The sequence below is a fragment of the Acomys minous genome, assembly GCF_964271855.1.
Source record: "Acomys minous genome assembly, chromosome: 6".
In the NCBI taxonomy this organism is placed as follows: Eukaryota; Metazoa; Chordata; class Mammalia; order Rodentia; family Muridae; genus Acomys; species Acomys minous.
Window position 1 is genome coordinate 98,262,299 of NC_140487.1, and position 20,762 is coordinate 98,283,060.

General features: G+C 45.9%; 1 protein-coding gene and 1 long non-coding RNA gene across 2 annotated transcripts in view; both read right to left on the reverse strand.

The window, feature by feature from the left end:
* SMAP2 (small ArfGAP2) overlaps positions 1 to 20,756 on the reverse strand; it is a 52,320-nt gene extending 31,564 nt beyond the window's left edge. Inside the window, exon 1 of the mRNA XM_084784888.1 lies at positions 20,261 to 20,756. Coding sequence (XP_084641014.1) covers positions 20,261 to 20,363 — 103 coding nt within the window. The 5' untranslated portion in view covers positions 20,364 to 20,756. The remainder of the gene's footprint in view (positions 1 to 20,260) is intronic.
* LOC311599192 lies at positions 16,231 to 19,865 on the reverse strand. Its single transcript, XR_014779802.1, has 2 exons — positions 16,878 to 19,865; positions 16,231 to 16,337 (listed from the first exon to the last, which is right to left on the reverse strand). It is a non-coding gene; the product is annotated as an uncharacterized lncRNA (long non-coding RNA).
* Positions 20,757 to 20,762: the final 6 nt, after the last annotated feature.

The following is a 20,762-nucleotide window of genomic DNA, read 5'->3' on the forward strand; positions in this document are numbered from 1 at the left end:
CCCTCAAACAGCGTGGAAGGCAAGGACCAATCCAGAGGTTGACCTCTGACTTTCAAGAATGTGCTATAGCATGCACACACCCATGCATGCGTGTGTACTTGTTCTCTCTCTCTCTCTCTCTCTCTCTCTCTCTCTCTCTCTCTCTCTCTCTCTCTCTCTCACACACACACACACACACACACCATACACAGAAAATAAATAAATAAACTTAAACCAGATGACTACAATTCTAGCATTTGTGGGGTAGAACAGGATCAAGAATTCAAGGCCAGCTTGGGCTACATGAAACCTTGAAGAAGAAAACAATGCATACAACAGAGCTGGAGAGACTGCTCAGTGAAAAGAATTTGTGCAGAGGACATGGGTTCAGTTCTGAGGGATCCATCACCCTCTTCTGGATTCTGTGGACACCAGGTATGCATGCAGTACACTTAGAAAAATGCAGGCAGAATATTCACTTAAATACACATTTAAATATCTTATTGATTACTCGGGAATTTCACATCATGAACCCTGATTACATTTGCTTCTCAGTCCTCATAGGTCTGTCCCTCAATCCTTGTGACCCCCCCCCAAAAAAAGAATCACAAGAAGAAGAAAAGTCCAATTTGTGTTGCCCATATATTCCCTAGATCACCAGAGCATAGTCAAACTCCTGGTGGCCAGCCCCTTAAAAAAAAACTGAGTCCTTCCCCACTGCACCCCTGCCAGAAGCCATGGACCGTGGAGAGCTACACCTCAGTATCCTCATCACAATGTTTAAGAGTTCTCTTCAACGGCTCTCTCTCTAGACTGTTACTTTTTTTTAATTTTTTTTAAACAAATAAAATAGCAAAAAATAAAAAACAAATGAAAGCCTAGTAGGAATATTTTTGTGAAAATGACCTTCTTACAGAGGAACGGTACAAAGTTAAACATGCCACATAGATGTCTATAATGTTCCCTGTCCCCTGGCTAGCCCACAATAGTTTGACTCTAGTTAATTCCCTCTATACAAAGACCCCGCTTAAGTATTTATGAATAAGCTACAAGAGGGGTGGCTGAGACATGCTTCTCTGCAAAGGGGAAGGGGAAATAAAAAATAGCTGCTTTCATTGGGGCAGGAAGGAGGTTAGTTCATGAGCAGCCAAACAGCGAGACTATCTCAGTGCAAACGATTGTTCGGCTTGAAGGCTCAGCTGGACTAGAAGCAAAGCCTGCCAGAAGCCCAGGGCAGGGACTAACACAGGCTGAAGTGTCAGAGTCATTGCACTGGGGCCCCAGTGCATCCCTGTGAGGATTGCTCCTGAACACTGACTGCACAACCATGCTGTCTGTATCTGATCTGACCCGGTGAAAAGTGAATCTAAAGAAAGTCAGTGGGAGCAAATTCAAAGTCATTCCTAAACTGCCATTTTATAGCAACAGGTAACAGGTAGAAAAGTTTGGCCTAGCCAGGCAGTGGAGGTGCACGCCTTTAATCCCAGCACTCAGGTGGCAGAGGCATATGGATTTCTGAGTTTGAGGCCAGCCTGGTCTACAGAGAAAGTTCCAGATAGCCACGGCTACACCTGTGTTGAAAAAACAAAACAACAACAAAGAAAGAAAGAAAGAAAGAAAGAAAGAAAGAAAGAAAGAAAAGTTTGACTTCTTGAGACCAATACCTCTTGAAATCTCATGCAGTTTGATCACTATTTGAAGAAACAGCAGCAGGCTGATAGGAATTGGTTCTTGCAAGGGGTTGCTAGCAGCTGGACATGTGCAAGTGCGGCAAGTTCAGACCTGTAAATGTGACCTTATAACGCACCTGTCATAATTAAGCACAAAAAGTGCTCACGACCTCACTTAAGTCATGGAGCTAACTTGGTTTGCCAGGAGTCACTGTCTTCCCTTCTGGGGACATTCAATACTCTGGTGACTTTTAGATTAAGTCGGGTTAAAATTGTTCTCATTGTAACTAATAATTAGTATCTACCCATAGCCTTAAAAACAAACAAACAACACAACACAACACAGGGTATAGCGTTATACGTCTTTAATCCCTGAACTTTGGAGGCAAAAGCAGGTGGATTAAAAAAAAAAAAAAAAAAGGAGGGGTCAGCCAGCCCACACCTTTAATCCCAGCACTTGGGAGGCAGTGGCAGGTGAATTTCTAAATTCAAGGACAACCTGATATATATAGTGGATTCCAGGACAGCCAGGCCACAAAGCTACCCTGTCTCAGGGAGAGAGAGAAGGAAAGAAGCGGGGGGCGGGGGGCTAGCCCTGAAAATATACACATAAGTAACATACAAAATAAGCAAGCATGAACTTGAAAGGGAGTAAGGAAAGGTATAGGGTTTCCTTGGAGGAAAAGGAAGAAATGACACCATTATATTATAGTCTCAAAAACAAAAACAAAAACAAACAAACAAACAAAAAACCCAGAAAATGCAAAAAGAGCACGCCCACTGGGAGGGGAGCACTGGAGAAGGATGACCTGGAAACTGACTCCTGAGGTGCTCCTCATCCTCTATCCACAGGACAGATTCCTCTCCATCTACCCATGACGACGACGAGTTGACTTCTTCCCTGAAGGACTAACTGTCAGAGCACTGGATGCTCACACAACACCTGGTCCTGACCCATGATTCACACTGCTGACTTGGGGACAGTCTGCAAGGAAATGCCTTCATGCTTGTTGTCACTACCTCAACCAGCCACTAACAGCAGACTGAGTAAGCAGATGAGGAGGGAGGGATGGCTTTGAAGTGGTTATGCAGGTTAGCTCAGCCACCCTCACAATCGGGTGCTAGCACTCCCTGCACAGATAAGCCCTGAACACAAGCTAGCTGATAGAACAGGTAATGAGCCACAGAGAAACAACATAAAAGTTGACAGTAAAACCTACCCACATCCAAACAGTCCAACTCCTGTCCCTCTGGACCTAAAGTTCCCAACCAAAGCGCTTTCTCCTTTAGGGGGAAAGCAGATGTCTCTGGAAGTTTTAAGATTTATTTATTATTTGCACAGTATTCGGCCTGCATATGAGCCAGAAGAGGGCGCCAGAGCTCATTATAGATGGTTGTGAGCCACCATGTGGTTGCTGTGAGTTGAACTCAGGACCTTTGGGAGAGCAGGCAGTGCTCTTAACCTCTGAGCCATCTCTCCAGCCCCTGTCTCTGGAAGTTTTGACGGTCAGCACTGACAGGAGGTGAAGATGTGCTAGGCACCTTGAGGCCAAGGAGTGCTGATAAATGCCTGAAAAGCACAGGACAGTCCCCACAAGGAATTACCAAAATGTCAGTAGAGCTGAGGTCAAGAGATGGAATCAGTCATAAGCCTTTAGTTTGAAACAGGCAAAATAGAAAAACAGGCCAATTCTGCAGATAAGTTTTCTCTTGTTCGGTGATAGACAGGTGTCTAGAGTCGAGTTATAGCTTGACAGGTGCTCTATAGGCCCACGTGTCAAAAGCCTGGTCCCAGAGTGACATGCCAGGGAGGTGATGTAGCATTTAGGAAGAAGGGGGCGGGGTGTCTTGTGAGAAGTCTTCAAATCACTGTGTGTCTGCCATCAGAGAGGGCTGTGAGACCTTAGTCTCATCTTCTTCTGTGTTTCCTGGTTTTGCCAAAGAAGGTGCTGCAGCCATATGTACTGTCTTTGTCATGGATGGGCCCTCCAGAACCATGAACCAAAGCAAAGCTTTCTCCTTTAAAAAAAAAAAAAATTGACTTAGCTACTTCATGTGTATGTGGTTTTGCCTGCATGCATGTATGTGTACCCCGTGCACGCCTGGTGCCCATGAAGGCCAGAATAGGGTGTCAGATCCCCTGGAACTGTAGGTACAGACAGCTGGGTGTAAGCTGCCATTTGGGTGCTAGGAACTGAACCTGAGACCTCTGAAAAAACAGACAGTGCTCTTAATCACCCCCCCAAGCCTTTTCTCTTTTTTAGACAATTGCCTTGGGTTTCTTATAGTGACAGAAGGCTGACTGATACAAATATGCAATTCTAAAAGGGAAAAAACATTAGAGATTTTCCAGTTCAAGCACAGACAGAGAAACTGAGCCTCCAAGAGTTCCTTCATTAAAGAAATGACCATCAGTTGAGCTGGGGTTAGAATTGTCTTTACCTACCCCTAAAATGGTAGCTGTTCAACAACAATCACTAAATTAATACCTCACTCTTTAGGTGTGTGGCTTTTCTTAATTTTTTTTAGATTTATTTATTTATTATGCATACAGTGTTGTATCTGCATGTACACCTGCAGGCCAGAAGAGGGCATCAGATCGCATTATAGATGGTTGTAAGCCACCATGTGGTTGCTGGGAATTGAACTCAGGACCTCTAGGAGAGCAGTCAGTGCTCTTAACCTCTGAGCCATCTCTCCAGCCCAGGTGTGGTTTTCTTTCTTTCTTTCTTTCTTTCATTCTTTCTTTCTCTCTCTCTCTCTCTCTCTCTCTTTCTTTCTTTGTTTGTTTGTTTTTGTTTTTACTATAACATGATTGTGCAGACAGGAAACGTAGCATCTGAGACTGAGTGTGAAGACATACTTATGTCTTTCCGTCTACACCCCTCTGCTTCCTCAAAAGGAAGTCTGGAAGGGCAGATGTGACATACTGGATCTCAGGACCGAGCAACTAGGCAAGAGAGGTCTCAGCTGTTCTCTGCAAAGCACAGGCTTTTCACCCAGGCAGCAGCTCCATACCAAACCTTCTGAGCCAACAGATGAGCTCCGTGACCCAAAAGGAGCACAGCAGCTTTCCTCACAGAGGAGACCCAATAATAGCCAACCATGGAAAAGCAGTGCCATTTACCTAAGTCACAACCATATCTAGACAAGTCAGACAGCTTTGATTTCTGAACAAACAGCAGCATAGAAATTAATTCTGACATCAAAGCACAAACAGTTCATCCAGTGGCATCCTGAATGTTAGTCACCAAAACAGCCCTGCCCAAAGGGAGGGGATCACAAGGCGGAGGGCTTGTCCTTTCACAGAGACGGCCATCATGGCGTTTCAAAGCCAGGCATATCAGAAACAACAATGAGATCTACATATGGAAAGATCTGTCACAGGGAAGGGCAAAGATGCCACCTTACAGAGGGAGCTCTGCACAGAGATCTGTATGCAGAGACCAGAACAGGACTCTAGGAAAATAATCACAGCTTCCGAGGAGCCAAGGTAAGATTCTTCAATTAACTGAACCTGTTCCAGTGGGGACAAAGAAAGCTTCTAGAATTGCTGTAAGGATATTATTAATTCCACCAGAATGGTGTCTAAATATTTACTCCCATCCCACAAAAGGGCTAAAGGGCTGCTATTTCAGCCTCCAGTTTCACACTCCTTGGTACATCTTCCCCCAGATTATGTGTCACACTGAAACCTCTGACAGCGGGCAAGGGATCAGCTGTGTAACTGGCTCCAGTCTTCATGGGGCACAGATGCCAGGAGCACACAAATGAAATGCTGCAAAGAGGCAATTACCACAAAGCAGCCACGAGAGTCACCTCCCATCTTCCTAGAATGTCACAGGTCTTCACTTCCTGAGTCAAAAGTGTGAAGGGGACTGTCACAACCAAAAGGCGAATACGATCTGAACACCTAATAACAGAAAAAAAATGCTACCTGTGCTTGGCACAGAGACACTGCCAGACAGTGTGCACCAGATATGCACACACAGAGACACAGTCTTTTGTCTTTGTTTATAGTCTAAGAAAATCCTTGCTTTAAAAAAAAAATTGTAGCAATTATTTTTCCCCTTTTAGCAAAGTAGGGCCTCTAACCTGCCTTCCCGGTGGATAGGTTTGAGTGACGGAAGACTGTGTGGACACCTAAGGGGCTAATCATGGTGTGACAATACTTTCCCAACAGGTAGAGTATGGTGTGCTGGCCCATCCTGCTGTGAGGTGACACACAAAGCTGCAGCCCAAGTCCCCAGCTCTCCACCCTTTTCCTCAACAAGTCTACAGCAGCGAAGCCTTTCAGAATGACAGCCCTTGCAGAAAAACCATCTCCAAGTGGTTCCAACCCAGGAGATGGCACCCAATTTTTTAAAATTAGAGAGCCCATAACTGATCAGGGCTAAACACATAAACAACTTATCAGTCTAGCAGTGCACTATCATCTGTAATGATGAAGACTGAAAACCCAAATGGCCAACATTTAGTGTTATGTAAAAGATGACATATTCCCGTGACAGAGTATGTTTTTAAAAATAAACAAACAGAGGTATTTACATGTTTTTAATGCCATGAAAATACCCATGACAAATGTTAAATGAAACAATAATATCATAAAAATTAATGAAGTCCAAACTCAAGTACATAATGAGCAGTGAGAATTCTGGGAACTATCATCTGTGTGATTCTGTTTTTCATACATTCCAATTATTTTATCATGAATATGGCTAAGTGTCACGGTCAGAAAAGATGGCGGCTCAGAGCTCTGCTTTTAAAGGCAACAGCTTCTAATGCTTAGAAAATAAGCATCCCTCCCTACTCCACAAATCTCCTACGATTAAATAAAAAACAAAAAGCCTGCTCCAGGAGTCTGTTCCTATGGCAACAAGTCTTCCCCTCCCCCTTAAATACAGGAGCAGTTTAATGAAATGAGGGTCTATTTTCGCTTGTGCTGAGCCGCTTCTGCTCAGACAAGGCTCAGAAGCAAGGAGGACGCTTAGGGGTGCACCGCCCCCCCCAGTTCCAAAGCTTCGTTTAAAGATGGCCCCTGCTCTCTTGGATGAGCTGGGTACACACAGCACCCCACTCCAGAAAAGACCTTTTCTTAGATTTCCCCCGTCTGCAGCAGTTCCTCTTGCCAAATGCCCCGTGCCCACTTTCAGAGTGACAAAGCCGAGCTGTGCCAAACAGCTACTCTGAGTAAACACACTTTCAGGCCGGCATGAGAGCCTGACTGAATCTTTTTAATTTTTTTCTTTATCAAGTCGGCTGTCACACTGAAAGTGGTTTCCAACAGCTCCACTGCTTCTAGCCTGGTAAGGATGGGGTGGGGGGAGGAGAGTCATCCTTGCTAGCTCGCTTCTAAAGATTTGCGTCAGCTATCACATGAGCTAAAGTACGAACAGCAACAGAAAGACCCAGCAACAGACTGAGATCTCTCTCAAGCTGCATAGAAAGTTCTCGTAAGAAATGCTTTTTCAAAAGCATAAAACTGCAGGGCTCAGTGGCACACACCTTTAATCCCAGCATCTGGAGGAGACAGAGGCAGGTAGATCTCTTAGTTTGAGGCCAACTCGATCTACAAAGAGAGCTCCAGGCCAGCCAGGGCTACACAGAGAAACCCTGTCAACAAAACAAAACAAAACAGAAAAACAACATCAGAACTAAAACAATTGTCAACGCAAAGCTAAAACCACAAGAGAATCCATTTCTAAATCTACACATGCGGGGACTTCCAGTCAGGTAAGAAAAGAGGAAGAAGTTGAAAGCAACGGCAAGCTGTGTGCACTTGGGGCAGCTGAGGTGAATGAGGCAACACAGGAGGGTTCACACGCGACCCCACAGCTACAGATGGATACTCTGGGGAGAGGCTGGGGATTTATGGGCTAGCCTTCACTAGCCACTGATGCAAAAGATGGTGTGCTAGTTGATTTTTGTCAACTTGACACAAACTAGAGTTGTGTGGCAGGAGGGAACGTCAATTGAGGAAATGCCTGTTGGGTTGGTTTTTGTTTGGTTGTTTTTCTTTCGTTTCTTTTCTTTTTTCTTTTTATTTTTCTTTCTTTCCTTCTTTTTTTTTTTTCCTTCTTTTTTTTTGTCTTTCGAGATAGGATTTCTCTGTTATGGACTCACTTTGTAGGCCAGGCTGGCCTCGAACTCAGAGAGATCCACCTGTCTCTGCCTCCCTGAGTCCTAGGAGTAAAAGCAGGCACCATCACTGCCCAGCTTGGGCTATTTTCTGGATTGTAGATTGATGTTCCTCGGCCCAGCCCACTGTGGGCAGTGCCACCTCTGGGCAGGTGGTCCAGGAAAGCATAAGAAAAAAAGGTAACTGACTGTGAGCCTGAAAGCAGTCAGGAAGCAGCTGTCCTCGGGCCTTCCTCAATGAGGAGAAGTGTAAAGTAGATCAACCCTGTCCTTCCCAAGCTGCTTTCAGGGTCGGTGTTTATCACAGCAACAGAAAGCAAACTGAGAGAAACAGCTCTGGAAGAAAGGAAAGGGAAAGCTGCTTTTCTTGCTAGTCACTATGCAGGGACACAATTATGCCCAGCAGTGCAGTCTCCCTCCCTCCCGAGTCCTTTTCTATCCTCTGTGCACCACAAAAGAAAAAAAAAATCAACAAAATCTTTCTGCAGGTGGACTTGTGATACCTAGTATGTCTTTAAACTGTACTCTACATATCTAAAACCAACCTGGGATGCAAAAACTGTTCAAGGTCTCTGTTTATTGTCAGTGGGAACAATGGAAAACCCTATTCCTCTGCAAGCCACAGGTTAGGGGGTGGGATTGATTCCAGGGCAGGTCTCAGCCACACGAGTGGGAGCATGGGGAAGGTGGAGAGTTGACAAACTGAACACAACCCCACAGCAACCTTACGCTGTCGGATGGCCACAGCTGAAGGTGAGTTTGGCTCATCTCTAGGGCTTTCCAGTGGGGAAGGACCTGCCGTTCAGCCATCAATGGACCAGCATTCATAAAGCCTGTGGGAAGACACAGGACCCAGAAGAACAGGGTAGGGAAGGAGAAAGTTGAGAAAGGGAATAGTCAAATACAGTAAGAAATCATTACAATTACAAAACACAACACTTTACAAAGGCATAGATGCGCCTTTAAGATGTACCTTTAAAGACAAGTAGTCTAGCTGAAAAGAACTCATAGTCGAGGGAAAAGTCAAATATTTCAAATACCAAATTACAAAGCCAGCTGCCGCGGTGCACGCCTGTGGGTCTTGTGCTTCACGGGCGGGTACAGCATGATCGAGAGGACAAGGCGTCCTCAGTTACATAGGGAGTTCAAGGCCAGCCAGAGCCACGTGGGGCTCTATCTCTACTTCCTTACAATTATTTACTTACTTATTTAATTAAAAGCTAAGCCAGGCATGGTGGCTCACTCAAGTGATGCTACCACTTAGGTGGCTCAGATAAGAAGACCGCCACAGGTTTAAGGCCAGCCTGGGCTACACAGTGAGTTCAGGACAGTCAGAACTACATGGCAAGGCCATGTCTAAAAAGCAAGTAAATAAAAACCCAAATTGCATTTAATTGTATCTGTGAATTATAAGAATGTCAAGAGGAAATTAATTTTTCAGAGAAAAGTAAAAAAAAAAAAAAACAATGAAACCCATGTGATTTTCATAGTTGGTGACAACTTAAACTACGATGTTCCCTTAATCTGTGCAAAGTAACAGCCCAAAACAAACATGCTCACATTGAGCCCAATCCTTTTGCTGGCCTAGTTCCACCAAAGCCATTAACGTGTCAGAGCCCAAATGCAGGTGACCTGATTGACAAAAAAAGCACTTCTAGAAAGTGCTGAACCGGAATCACATAACGCAAATGCTTTTATAATCAGGAAGAAAATTAGCAGCTATAGCTTGGCAAGCCTTGCCTTTAAAGAGTGCAGTGGCATTCCCTGCAAGACTATATACTTTTTAGGTTTAGTGCAGCAGAAAATAGATCTAGTGATGCCATTTCCGCCCCCCACCCCACCCCCCACCCCCAGACAGGGGTTCTCTGTGCAGCTTTGGCTGTCCTGAAACTTGTTCTGTAGACCAGGCTGACCTCAAACTCACAGAGAGTGATGTCACCTTTTCCACTCAGTACTAAGGTTCTTGGGAGACACCAGCCCCCAGGCCCCCACCCCTCACCCAACAAGCCTAGCTAAAGAGGTGCCATGACACAAGGAAAAGTAACTTACTGCAAATACCAAAATTGGAAGGGTAGGAACTTACTTTCTGAGTAACCAAATGATGAACTGATACACAGCTCCTGGCGGCAAGCAGTCCCCAGCTGTCACACAGCCTGACGGACTCTGACTTAGTGTCTCAGTACTTCCTCAGCAATAGTGAGGATCCTTTAGAAGCATACGAGGCAGATTCTACCAAAACCCCCTTGCTGTCTCTTGTCCACATTTACCTGAGAGACTTTTGCATCCCTCATCCCTAATAACTAAGGGGGAACGATCACATCTTGCAGGTGTTTGTGGGCCTTGGCGGTGTCAGCGCTTGGTGCTATTGCAGGGAACCAACTACATTCCCAGCCTCCCTTGTCAAATGATTTCTGTACAGGTTCCCTCAGTGAGAGTCTAGTAAGGATAAATGGCAAAAGGGGGAAAGAAGTCAGAGTTCTCTTATTTGGCCGAGGCTCCAGCTGCTACCAGACAATCCCTCTTGCTGTGCTCTGGATCTTACCACATGGCTTCCAGCACTTTCTAATTTCCTTAGCCGCAAGGTAGCTCCTGGATACCACGAAGGCTTGGGTGTCTCAGCAGCCACTTAGCTGTACTCAATTCCACGACCACTTGGTTCCCTAACTGGTCCTTGACTGAGGAAACCTTGTAAGAGGTATGTCAAACATTTTTTTTTTAAAGATTTATTTATTTATTATGTATACAGTGTTCTGCCTGCATGCACACCCGCAGGCCAGAAGAGGGCATCACATGACATTACACATGGTTGTGAACCACCATGTGGTTGCTGGGAATTGAACTCAGGACCTTTGGAAGAGCAGGCGGTGCTCTTAACTACTGAGCCATCTCTCCAGCCCATCAAACATATTTTTAAGATTTTTTTTTTATCCAGATATCCTGTAAAAACTTTTCTCCTAGTAAAAAAGCAAAATATGAGCCAGGTGTGGTGCACCACCACGCATTGCAATCCCAGCGCTCTGGGAGGTAGAGGCAGGTGGATCTCTATGAGTTCGAGGCTAGCTTGCTCTACAAAATGAGTCCAGGAGAGCCAAGGCTACACAAAGAAACCCTGTCTCAAAAAACCAAAAACCAAAAGAAAGGAAAAACAAACTATGTACAGAAGACAAAATCCACACGTACATCATTCACTGATTGGCTTAGGCAGACCTTACCAAACCCTGTCACTGCTTGGAAGATAAGTGAGCAGAGCCCTTGTCCTTGTTCTTGTGGGTTTACATCCTAGTGGACACTTCACATGTGGCAAATCACAATCTGAGACGCTAACTGTGCACTGGGGATGTAGTGCTAGTCCTGAGTTCTTGCCTAACAGGAATGAAGCTTTGGGTTCAATCCTAGCATCATGGAAGTCTGGTGTGGTGGCAATTGCCTATAATCTGAGCACTGGGCAAGTGGAGGTTAAAAGATCAGAAATTAGAGGTCATCCTCAGCTACATGCTGGATTCCAGGATAACGTGGGAAACACCAGATCCTGTCTCTGAAAATAAAAATAAAAGGAAGAGGAGGAGGAGAAAGAGGGAAGGAAGAAAAAAGTGATCTGAGCTGGGAGCGCTGGGTCTAGTGGCACAGGCCTGTAATCCCAATAATTTAAGAGGCTGAGGCGGGCTGGGCTTGGTGGTGAACACCTTTAAGCCCTGCAGTTGGGAGGCAGAGGCTGGCAGATCTTTGTGAGTTTGAGGCCAGCCGTCTACAAAGTGAGTCCATGCACAGCCAAAGCTGCACAGAGAAAACTCTGTCTCATAAAACCAGAGAGAAAGAGAGACTGACTGACTGAAGCAGGAAGTTCAAAGTTCAAACCAACCTGGGCAACTCTCTATCTCAAAAAGTTTGAAAAGGGGCTGGGTGTGGAGACCCATTCTTGTATCCCAGGACTCAGGAGACAGCAGGGAATCTTCACAAGTTTGAGGCTTCGTCTTACACAATGAGTTCCAGGCTAGTCAGGACTACATAGGGAAACCCTATCTACAAAACGGGGTTGGGGTGACTGAGAATGTAGCTCTTAGTGGTAGGGTATTTGCCTGGCATGTGAGAAGCCAAGCCCCGAGCACCACAAAAATAATTAGTCACTACAGGATCGCTGTCTCAACAGTAGAGGAATGTGGTCAGGGAATAGGAAGGTGTTTGACTCTACAGAGACGCCCTCCTCTGCTGGGCTGTGTACCAGGCTGCCTCCCTCCGGGAGCAGTACAGCACATCCTCAGTGTTACTATCTACTGAAACTGGCCACTTGCTCAACAAAAGGCACCGCGTGCTTAGAACGCACAGCATGTGAGCGTGACACACTCTTGCTGGGCACCTTTTTACTGGGGGATAGCAACTGGAGAAAGACTACACCTCTGCCTAGTGTCCTTACCTTTTCTCCGGAGTGCTAACACAGCACGCACTGTACATAATGAATAGTGTGTCATGGCCGCCGACTGCATATTATTTTCAGGTTGGAATTTGCAGGCAGAAGAACAAAAACAGACAATGACTCATGCGATGAACAGTTATATAGACAACTGTGCCCAAGAAAGCTGCCACCTACATCCCATAATGACATCAGATGACAAAGGCAGAAAGGGGGTAGTTTTCTGATTTATCTGGAAACACGATTTGCTACCAAGGAGGTACCTTATACAACCAAGGAGACCCAGAAAATACTCGACACATGGCCTGCTTGAGCATAAGAGCATGTTCAGCTTCCAAAACAACAGCAGTGGCTGCAGAGACGACGGCATGCTGCTGCTGGCCTTTCACTAGACTGTTCTAAGAGAAATTCACGTATTCGTGAGAGCACACTGCCATACAGACGATGCAGCTCAATACTTAAACCTCGCTTACTACTTGGCAACAACCAAGCATTTCATGCTTGTGAGATTTAAAATCCTACTGGAGAAGCAGATGGACCCACAATGCTAAATATATACAAAAGTGGCTAAAGCATAATGCATATTCATAATCTCAAAGCCATAAAAAGTCACCTACAGAGGTGAAATTTTATCCTTATTGGGCCCTGACTAGCAACCAAATTCTAAGCATCACACTATCCAACATGTAGTCAAATCACCCTAAATAATACATATGCATGCATGCACGCAAGTGCACAATGCAGAGTGCAGCTCCCTAAGTTTACCTGGTAACAGCCTGTGTACCCTTTTAGACACAGCTTAATTGCCTCTTTGAAGCTGTGACTTCCTGAGGAAGCCCTTTTTGCCTTCTTTGGTGCTTTTGTCGTTCCTGTACATAACGCTATGATTATGTGCTTTACACATCTACTTCACCATTAGAATATAACACCTTTGAAATTAAAGGCCTCATCTTTGAATTTTATCATATGTCCCTACACATTGTCTGGCACAGTGTGAGTGCTTAAAACTTTTGTTTCATTTTATTAGGGTGTTTGTTGTTGTCTGCTTGCTTTGGGGGGAGGGGCTTTTTGTTTTTGTTTTTCAAGACAGGGTCTCTCTGCGTTAGCCTTGGCTGTCCTGGACTCACTTTGTAGACCAGGCTGGCCTCGAACTCACAGTGATCCACCTGCCTCTGCCTCCCGAATGCTGGGATTAAAGGCGTGCGCCACCATTGCCCACAGGAAGATCTTGAATTCCTGATCTTCTGGCTGATATGATTACAGGCATGTGCCACCACCTCTCACTTGAGGATACATTACTGAATATGTATACATATGCACATACATACATACATACAGCGTGGACTCTCCAGTCTACAGTGAGCTCTCCCTAAAGTAACTCTGTACTGTTTTCCTCTTTGCCACAGGGTGCAATTTAAAGGGAAAGCAGAATAAACAAGTAAGGAGAGCCTTCATATTGATACTATGAGACGATTTAATGGTGGCTTTGATAAATGACTTTCAGTAAAACTTGTCAATACAATCATGACTATCAGAATTAAGATAAATCAACTGTAAACGCTCAGAAAGCTATGTGACTCCATAGAGGAGGACGTAGCAGCGAGAAAGCTACACAGGGAAGCATAACCTCCATCTGTTGAATTTCAACCTCAAGAAGGTTAAAAAAATACAGTTCTGCGTTATCATATGCCACTGATATGTAGCTAAAAGTGACTTAAAGTTGACTGGAAAGTTTGTGTTCTAAGGAATGATAATCACAAAACAATGATATGGCCATTGATAAAGAAACAAACAGAAGGGGAGCTAAAGAGTAATGTACAAAAGTTTAGAAGGGGCCGGTGGGCCGCCTCGGCAGGGGCCGGTGGGCCGCCTCGGCAGGGGTCTGGTGGGCCGTCTCAACAGGTAAAGCTCCTTGCTGCCACGGCTTGAGCTCAGTCCCAGTATCCACAGGGCACAGGAAAGAGCTGATTCCTACAAGCTGCCCTCTGACCTCCACACACGTGCTGTAGTATGTGCAGGGGGACACAGATGCACAATTAAAAAGAAATAAAGTTTTAATTTTAAAAGGTTAAAATTTAGGGCTACTACTAGAAAGCCTCCACACAAAGAAATTCTCCAGGTACAATCTTTCCTACATATTTGAAGAGGCAGGAAACATCCAGGCTATCCTCAAGAGTCCTGTAAAGCACATTTGCAAAAACACCAGAACTCCCATATATAGGAAATGGTTTTGGCTTAAGAACCAGGAGATTACTGTGAGTCATTCTAACCTTGGCTTCCAGTAACCGGAGTATTTTAAGGATATAAAGTTAAAAAATGGAACTAAAGCCAGGCGGTGGTGGTGCACACCTTTAATCTCAGCACTCGGGAGGCAGAATCAGGCAGATCGCTGTGAGTTCAAGGCCAGCCTGGTCTACAAAGCGAGTCCAGGACAGGCAAGGCTACACAGAGAAACCCTGTCTTGAGGGGGAAAAAAAGGAACTAATAAAATCAAGATAAAATAAATAAGATCAAGAATGGTGAAAAATAGCCAGGTGGCTGGGGAGAGGGGGGTGGTGCACGCCTTTAATCCCAGCACTGGGGAGGCAGAGGCAGGTAGATTTCTGTGAGTTCGAGGCCAGTCTGGTTTACAAAGTGAGTCCATGATAGCTAGGGCTACACAGAGAAACCCTGTCTCGAAAATAAAAATAAAATAAAATAAAATAAAAAGAGGAAAGAAAGAAAGAAAATGAAGTTGAGAGGGAGGGCAGCATGAGGAGGGTCACAAAGCAGGTGAAGGGTCTCACTGGCTGCTCCGTCCCCAAGGGGAAGTCCTTCCCACCACTGCCTTCTTGGCTCATCAAAACCTTCTACGTGCTGCAGATACATTATTAATAGACGGTATTCAAATGTCGGTGGTGATGGTGCACGCCTTTAATCCCAGCACTAAGGAGGCAGAGGCAGGCAGATCCCTAAGAGTTCCAGGCCAGCCTGGTCGACAGAGAGAATTCCAGGATAGCCAGAGCTACACACAGAAACCCTGTCTCAGGAGAAAAAAAAAAGTTTTCCTTCTTATTTTATAAGAATGTTTTCCCTGCATGCATGTCTGTGTACAGTGTATATGCCTGGAAGCCAGAGGAGGCTACGAGACCCCTGGAAATAGAGTTATAGATAGTTGTAAGCACCATGCAGGTGCTGGGAACCACACTTGGGTCTTCTACAAAAGTCCCAGGTGCTCTTAACTGCTGAGCCATCTCTGCGGGCCCTGTGCACACTTTTCAAAGATAGCTTCCATGAGAGAAGCTGTTTTACAAATCACTCAAGAATCTCTCTCAACTTAATAGAAATACAGCCTTGTGTCTGGCCTTGAGATAATGCAGGAGCTCTTTTAGTGCACATGGACAGAGCGTCTTCATGGTCTCCATGTTATGTTCTTGACTGAAAAATCCAAGAGACCAAAAGCAGCAGGTAATGTGTTATTTGCACAAAAGCGCTGAAAACCTATACATTTGATGTCGTTGTTTAATATCCACAGACACACATACACAAAATAAAGACAATCGCATAGTTTGTCCGTGCATATAGTACCTCTCAAAAGTCAGGTAAGGGAGGCTGGGGGAAGGCTCAGCGAGTAAAGCACTCACCCTGCACGTGTGAGGACTGGAGTTCACATCTCCAAAGCTCACCTAAAAGCCAGCTGGGCATGGCAGCCTGCCTAAAACCCCAATGTACAGGAGGCAGACACAGTGGATCCTCAGGGCAAGGTGGCTACGGAAGCCAGAATCAATGACAGATGTGTCTCAATAAAAGCACGGACATCTACAGAGGAAGGCATCCAATGTCAACATCAGGCTCCACACAAAGGCATAGATGTACACATCCTCACACACATGTCCCCCACATGTACATTTAAAAATGGAAGCCAGCAAAGGCAAAGCGCTTGGAAGGAAGAGGCAGGGGGACCACAGCAAGTTTGCATCTACTCTGGTCTACACAGCAAGTTCCAGTGCAGCCAAAGCTATACAGAGCTGTCTCAAATACACAGGTAAGAAATCAGGTAAAGGGGTGCATGCCTGTAATGCAAACTTTGGGGAGGTAGAGCAGGAATTCAAGGAGGAAGATCAGGAATTCATTTACTCAGCTACACAGAGGTCAAGGCCTGCCTGGGCTACAAGACGCTGCTTGAAACAAAGAACAAAGGCAGGTGAGAAACAGCCAATAGTGGTCATATCCAGGAAGAGGACAAAGGTGGCCACAGGTCAACTGAGGACAATGACTTTCCACATTCTGTTGTCTTTTAGATTTTTTTTTAAATTTCAAACCACATAAAAATCAACTGAAATGAAAAAATATATCATAGATGAAACAGAGGCAGTGGTTAGGTAATGACAGGGGAAACATTTCAGGGACAGGAGGTAATGGAAGAGGCAAGGGGAAAACGAGCAAAGCTCTGAGGACTCTAGAATGCCATGAGGTGCTGCAGGGTCACACACACCCACACAAGCTCATCATATGCCCATGTCAGTTCTTCGCTCAGGAAGCAGCTCTCTGTTTCTCACAAACCCTGACACTGGTAATGTCCCAGTGGTGGACAGGAGTATGCAGGTCATCAGAAAGGCAGACTCTCCAGTGGCAAATGATAGCATTTGGTTTTAACAACAGTGTACAGCCCAGGCTGGCCTCAGGATAACTGAACTTCCTGCCTCCAACTCCTGAGTTCTGAGATTGCAGGCGTGGCCACCTCCAGTGGTTTAAATTATGGCTGTTTTTGTTTTTGTTTTTGCTTTTGTTTTGTTTTTTGGTTTTTCAAGACAGGGTTTCTCTGTGTAACAGTCCTGGCTGTCCTGGAACTCTCTTTGTAGACTAGGCTGGCCTCGAACTCACAGAGATCCGCCTGCCTCTGACTCCCAAGTGCTGGCCACAACCATTCCGCATCGGCATTTTTTTTTTTTTACAAAGTAGTCCGGGACCTGTGGGACCCTCCTGGTCCAACACACCTTCTGAACAAAGAGAGAAGGGCGCCTACTTATTCTTTATTCTGATGTTCAAGTTACATTATTTTAAGGATCAACGAACAGATGTCATTCTTAAACATGATGTTAAAAAGAAGAGTCAGGGGACTAGAAAAGCTACTCTGTGGTTCAGAGTTCATACAGTTCTTTAGAAGGCCTGAGTTCAGTTCCCAGGACCCACTTCAGGTGACTCACAGCTGCCTGTAACTCCAACTCCAAGGAATCTGGGACACCCTCTCCTGGCGTCCATGGATACAGCACTCACACAGACATATGATTTAAAATAAAGATAAAATTTTTATGAAAGCTTTTTTTTTTCTAAAAATAAATAAATAAATCAATCAGGGTGGCCAGATGGCTCAAGGGATAAGGAAGGGTGCTTGCCACCAAGTCTGAGCACTTGAGTTCACTCCCCATGTGGTGGTGGAAGTTGTTTTCTGTCTTACACACACACACACACACACACACACACACACACACACACACACACAAATTAAAATGGAATATTAAATTTTAAAAAGAGAAGTCATTGCCAAAGAGTAATTTTGGAATATTACAAAATATTACAAAAGTATCCACTTATAGGTCTGTAAACCAAATACTAATAGACAAACACTCTCCAGACCCTCTCTGGTGCGCTCTCAATTTTCTGAACAAGGACAGGCAGTTGGGGGGCGAGGAGGGAAGTAAACTCAAACCTAAATCTGTTTCTTTTGTTTGTTTGTTTGGTTGGTTGGTTTTTTGAGACAGGGTTTCTCCGTGTAGGCTTGGCTGTCCTGGACTCGATTTGTAGACTAGGCTAGCCTCAAATTCACAGCCATCCACCTGCCTCTGCCTGCCGAATAAAGGCATGCACTACCACGCCCGGCCCTCAAACGCAAATCTTATTTCAGCAAATAGTTTTCAAATTCTTCTGCCAACTGTGGTCCTTTTTATCAGGGCTGAGCAGATAACAGTCTACGGATGAAAGGTCTCTCTTTCCCACCCTCTTAGAACTGCCTATGTTTATTACAGAAGCAGAAGCTGGAAAAGAGGAAGAACACAAAGGAGGGGCTAACCGGCAGGCTGGGCTGGACAGTTCTCCAACTAGATAAACAGGGGCCTCAGCAAAAGCCTGTTTAACAGAACTGTGGGGGGAGGGGTGGGGGCCCGGCACACAGGGGCATCTATTGCTCTTTTAAAAAGAATTTCTAACTTCAGAACATTCAGGATCCAAGGTTTTAGTATTGGTGACAGCCAGCTCCTAGTTTTTTTTTTGTTTGTTTGTTATTGTTTGTTCTTTACATTTCATTTACTGACTTTGTAGGAGTTTGTACCTGTACTACAGCATCTACGTGGAGGTCAAGGGACAACTTGTGAAAGCTGGTTACCATGTGGGTCCTGAGGATCAGGTTCTGGATGTCAGTCTCGGTGGCAAGCACCTTTACCCGCTGAGCCCTTTCACGGGCCCCAGTTCCTCGCTCTCATTAGAAGTTAACTAAAGCTTCATGTCTGGCTATACCCAGTAAGGCTACTAATAAAAAGGCGACGGGAACTTTGGAGGAAGGAATGGTAAACTGGCCTCTCCCGTGTGGTATATTTTATTGGAATAAATGTAATAACAGCATAAGAAACAGGGGAGGAGTGGTTCTAAAAAAATCATCAAAATGGCATTCCCTAAATGTGACAGTGCTCACTCAGGGGATGCCTTACTGTGACATAAGAACCGTCAACTGAGGGCATTGGGGGATTGTAGTAAAACAAAGATGCTCCTAAATTTTAAGCCAAACCTTCCAACAGCTCTAACAAGAATCAAGCTACAACAAATTTAAGCTACTCAACATAAACCAGTCACAAACGCCCTTTCTAAATGAACTCCCGTTAATGTAAAAACTCAGGAGAAAAACCTGGGGGCCCTGCTCTCCCAACACTTCGTTCCTTTTGCCTGCTGATAGAGGTCACTAAAATGTATCACTACAAGTATAAGTCAGTGCGTCATCATTCTTGTGCCCTCCTTACGTAACCTTACTCCAAAATGAACCATAATCCCACGGAGCATGGCTAAGCGCCTACTGTTTCTCTCAAAACTAACACACACACATCTGCATTTGTTTTATACCGCATGCCCATATGCTATACAGCAAATCTGGGACATGAACTAAAGTAAATAAACAATAGCCCCCTGCCCCAAATCACCGCTGCCTGTATCTACAAAGCCAAGTACAAACATTCCACTAGTAAATTTTCCTACCATATTGACCTTTAACTGTATCACAGCATGAACCTTTACAGGCACAGAAAACAGAGGCTAAATGGTTGTGGCCAATTTACAATGATCCTTCCTATTTCCCCACTAGAAGTGTAATCACCAAAGGAAATAACGAATTCAATGAATTCCTTGCTTCCATTTCTCCCTGCTTGAATGGGTCCTGCACTACAGCCCAGGTCTGCTAGTTTCGGCCACCACACACGCATGAGGCCTCCACAGGCCAGGCTAGGCTCTCTAGAAATCCGCACTGTGTCACTGCATAAGGCAGCTTCTCAGTGCACATGTCCAGGGTGAAGAAAGCCACCCAAGTACTCTGTCAGAGCTCAACAAGGTGGTAAAATGACAGGAGTTGCTAATGAAATAGCAGGCAGCAAGGAATACCACCTTTTAAAAAAAGCATTTCGACAGTTTTCCTCTTCGTCATCACACCTTCCTCCTCCCCACCCCCACCCCCACCCCCACCACACTGCAGCTCACCCACAGCTTTGCCAAGTGAAAGGCTGCCAGCTCTGGATGACAGCGAGCCCAGAAGCCATTCAGAGCCTGCAGCACAGACATCCTCACCTGAACGCAACCGGGCAACCCCACCCCCACTGTACCATCCCCATCACGCTGACGCCGACACACACACACACACACACACACACACACACACACACACACACACACACACACACTCGCCCACACCAAACCTCGAGCCCCAGGAAACCCAACAGGCTCATGAGCGAGGGTGGCACGCGTTGTCATCCAAAGAGGACTCGCGCCTGAGCTCCAGAACCCCCTCCCCACTCAGGCCAGCACCACGCTGCCGCCGCGGATGTGCTACCTTTGGACTGGCAGTCAGCACAGAACTTGTTATCTTCCTCCAGCAGCAGGTTGGCCAGGACCGCCTGGTACCGATCCACGTCCTTCACCGACTTGCCTGTCATAGCCAGGGTGCCGGCGGGGGCAGAGGGCGACGCGCCCTCTGAGCCCCCCAGGAACCCCTGCCTCGGTCCGGGGCTGAGGCCTCGAGGCCCCCGCCCTGGCGCACCTTCCAAGCGGGACGAGCCGTGTCCTGACGCCCGGCCCCGAGCTGCTAGGGGTTCAGGGCCGTCCGACCCCCGCCCCGCAGCCCCGCCGCGCGGCGCCCCCTGGTGGGCTTCGGGCAAGGCGAGGACCCACGGAGGCTGCGGGACCCAAGACGCGGCCTAGGCGGAGCGAGCTCTGGGTCCCCCGGCGTGCGGAGCGCACACCTGACCCCCGGTGCTAAGGGTCTGCTGGCCGCTCTTCCCGCCTCGGTTTCCCTGGCAGCTGAGGCCAGCTCTGCCGCCACCTCCACCGCCTAC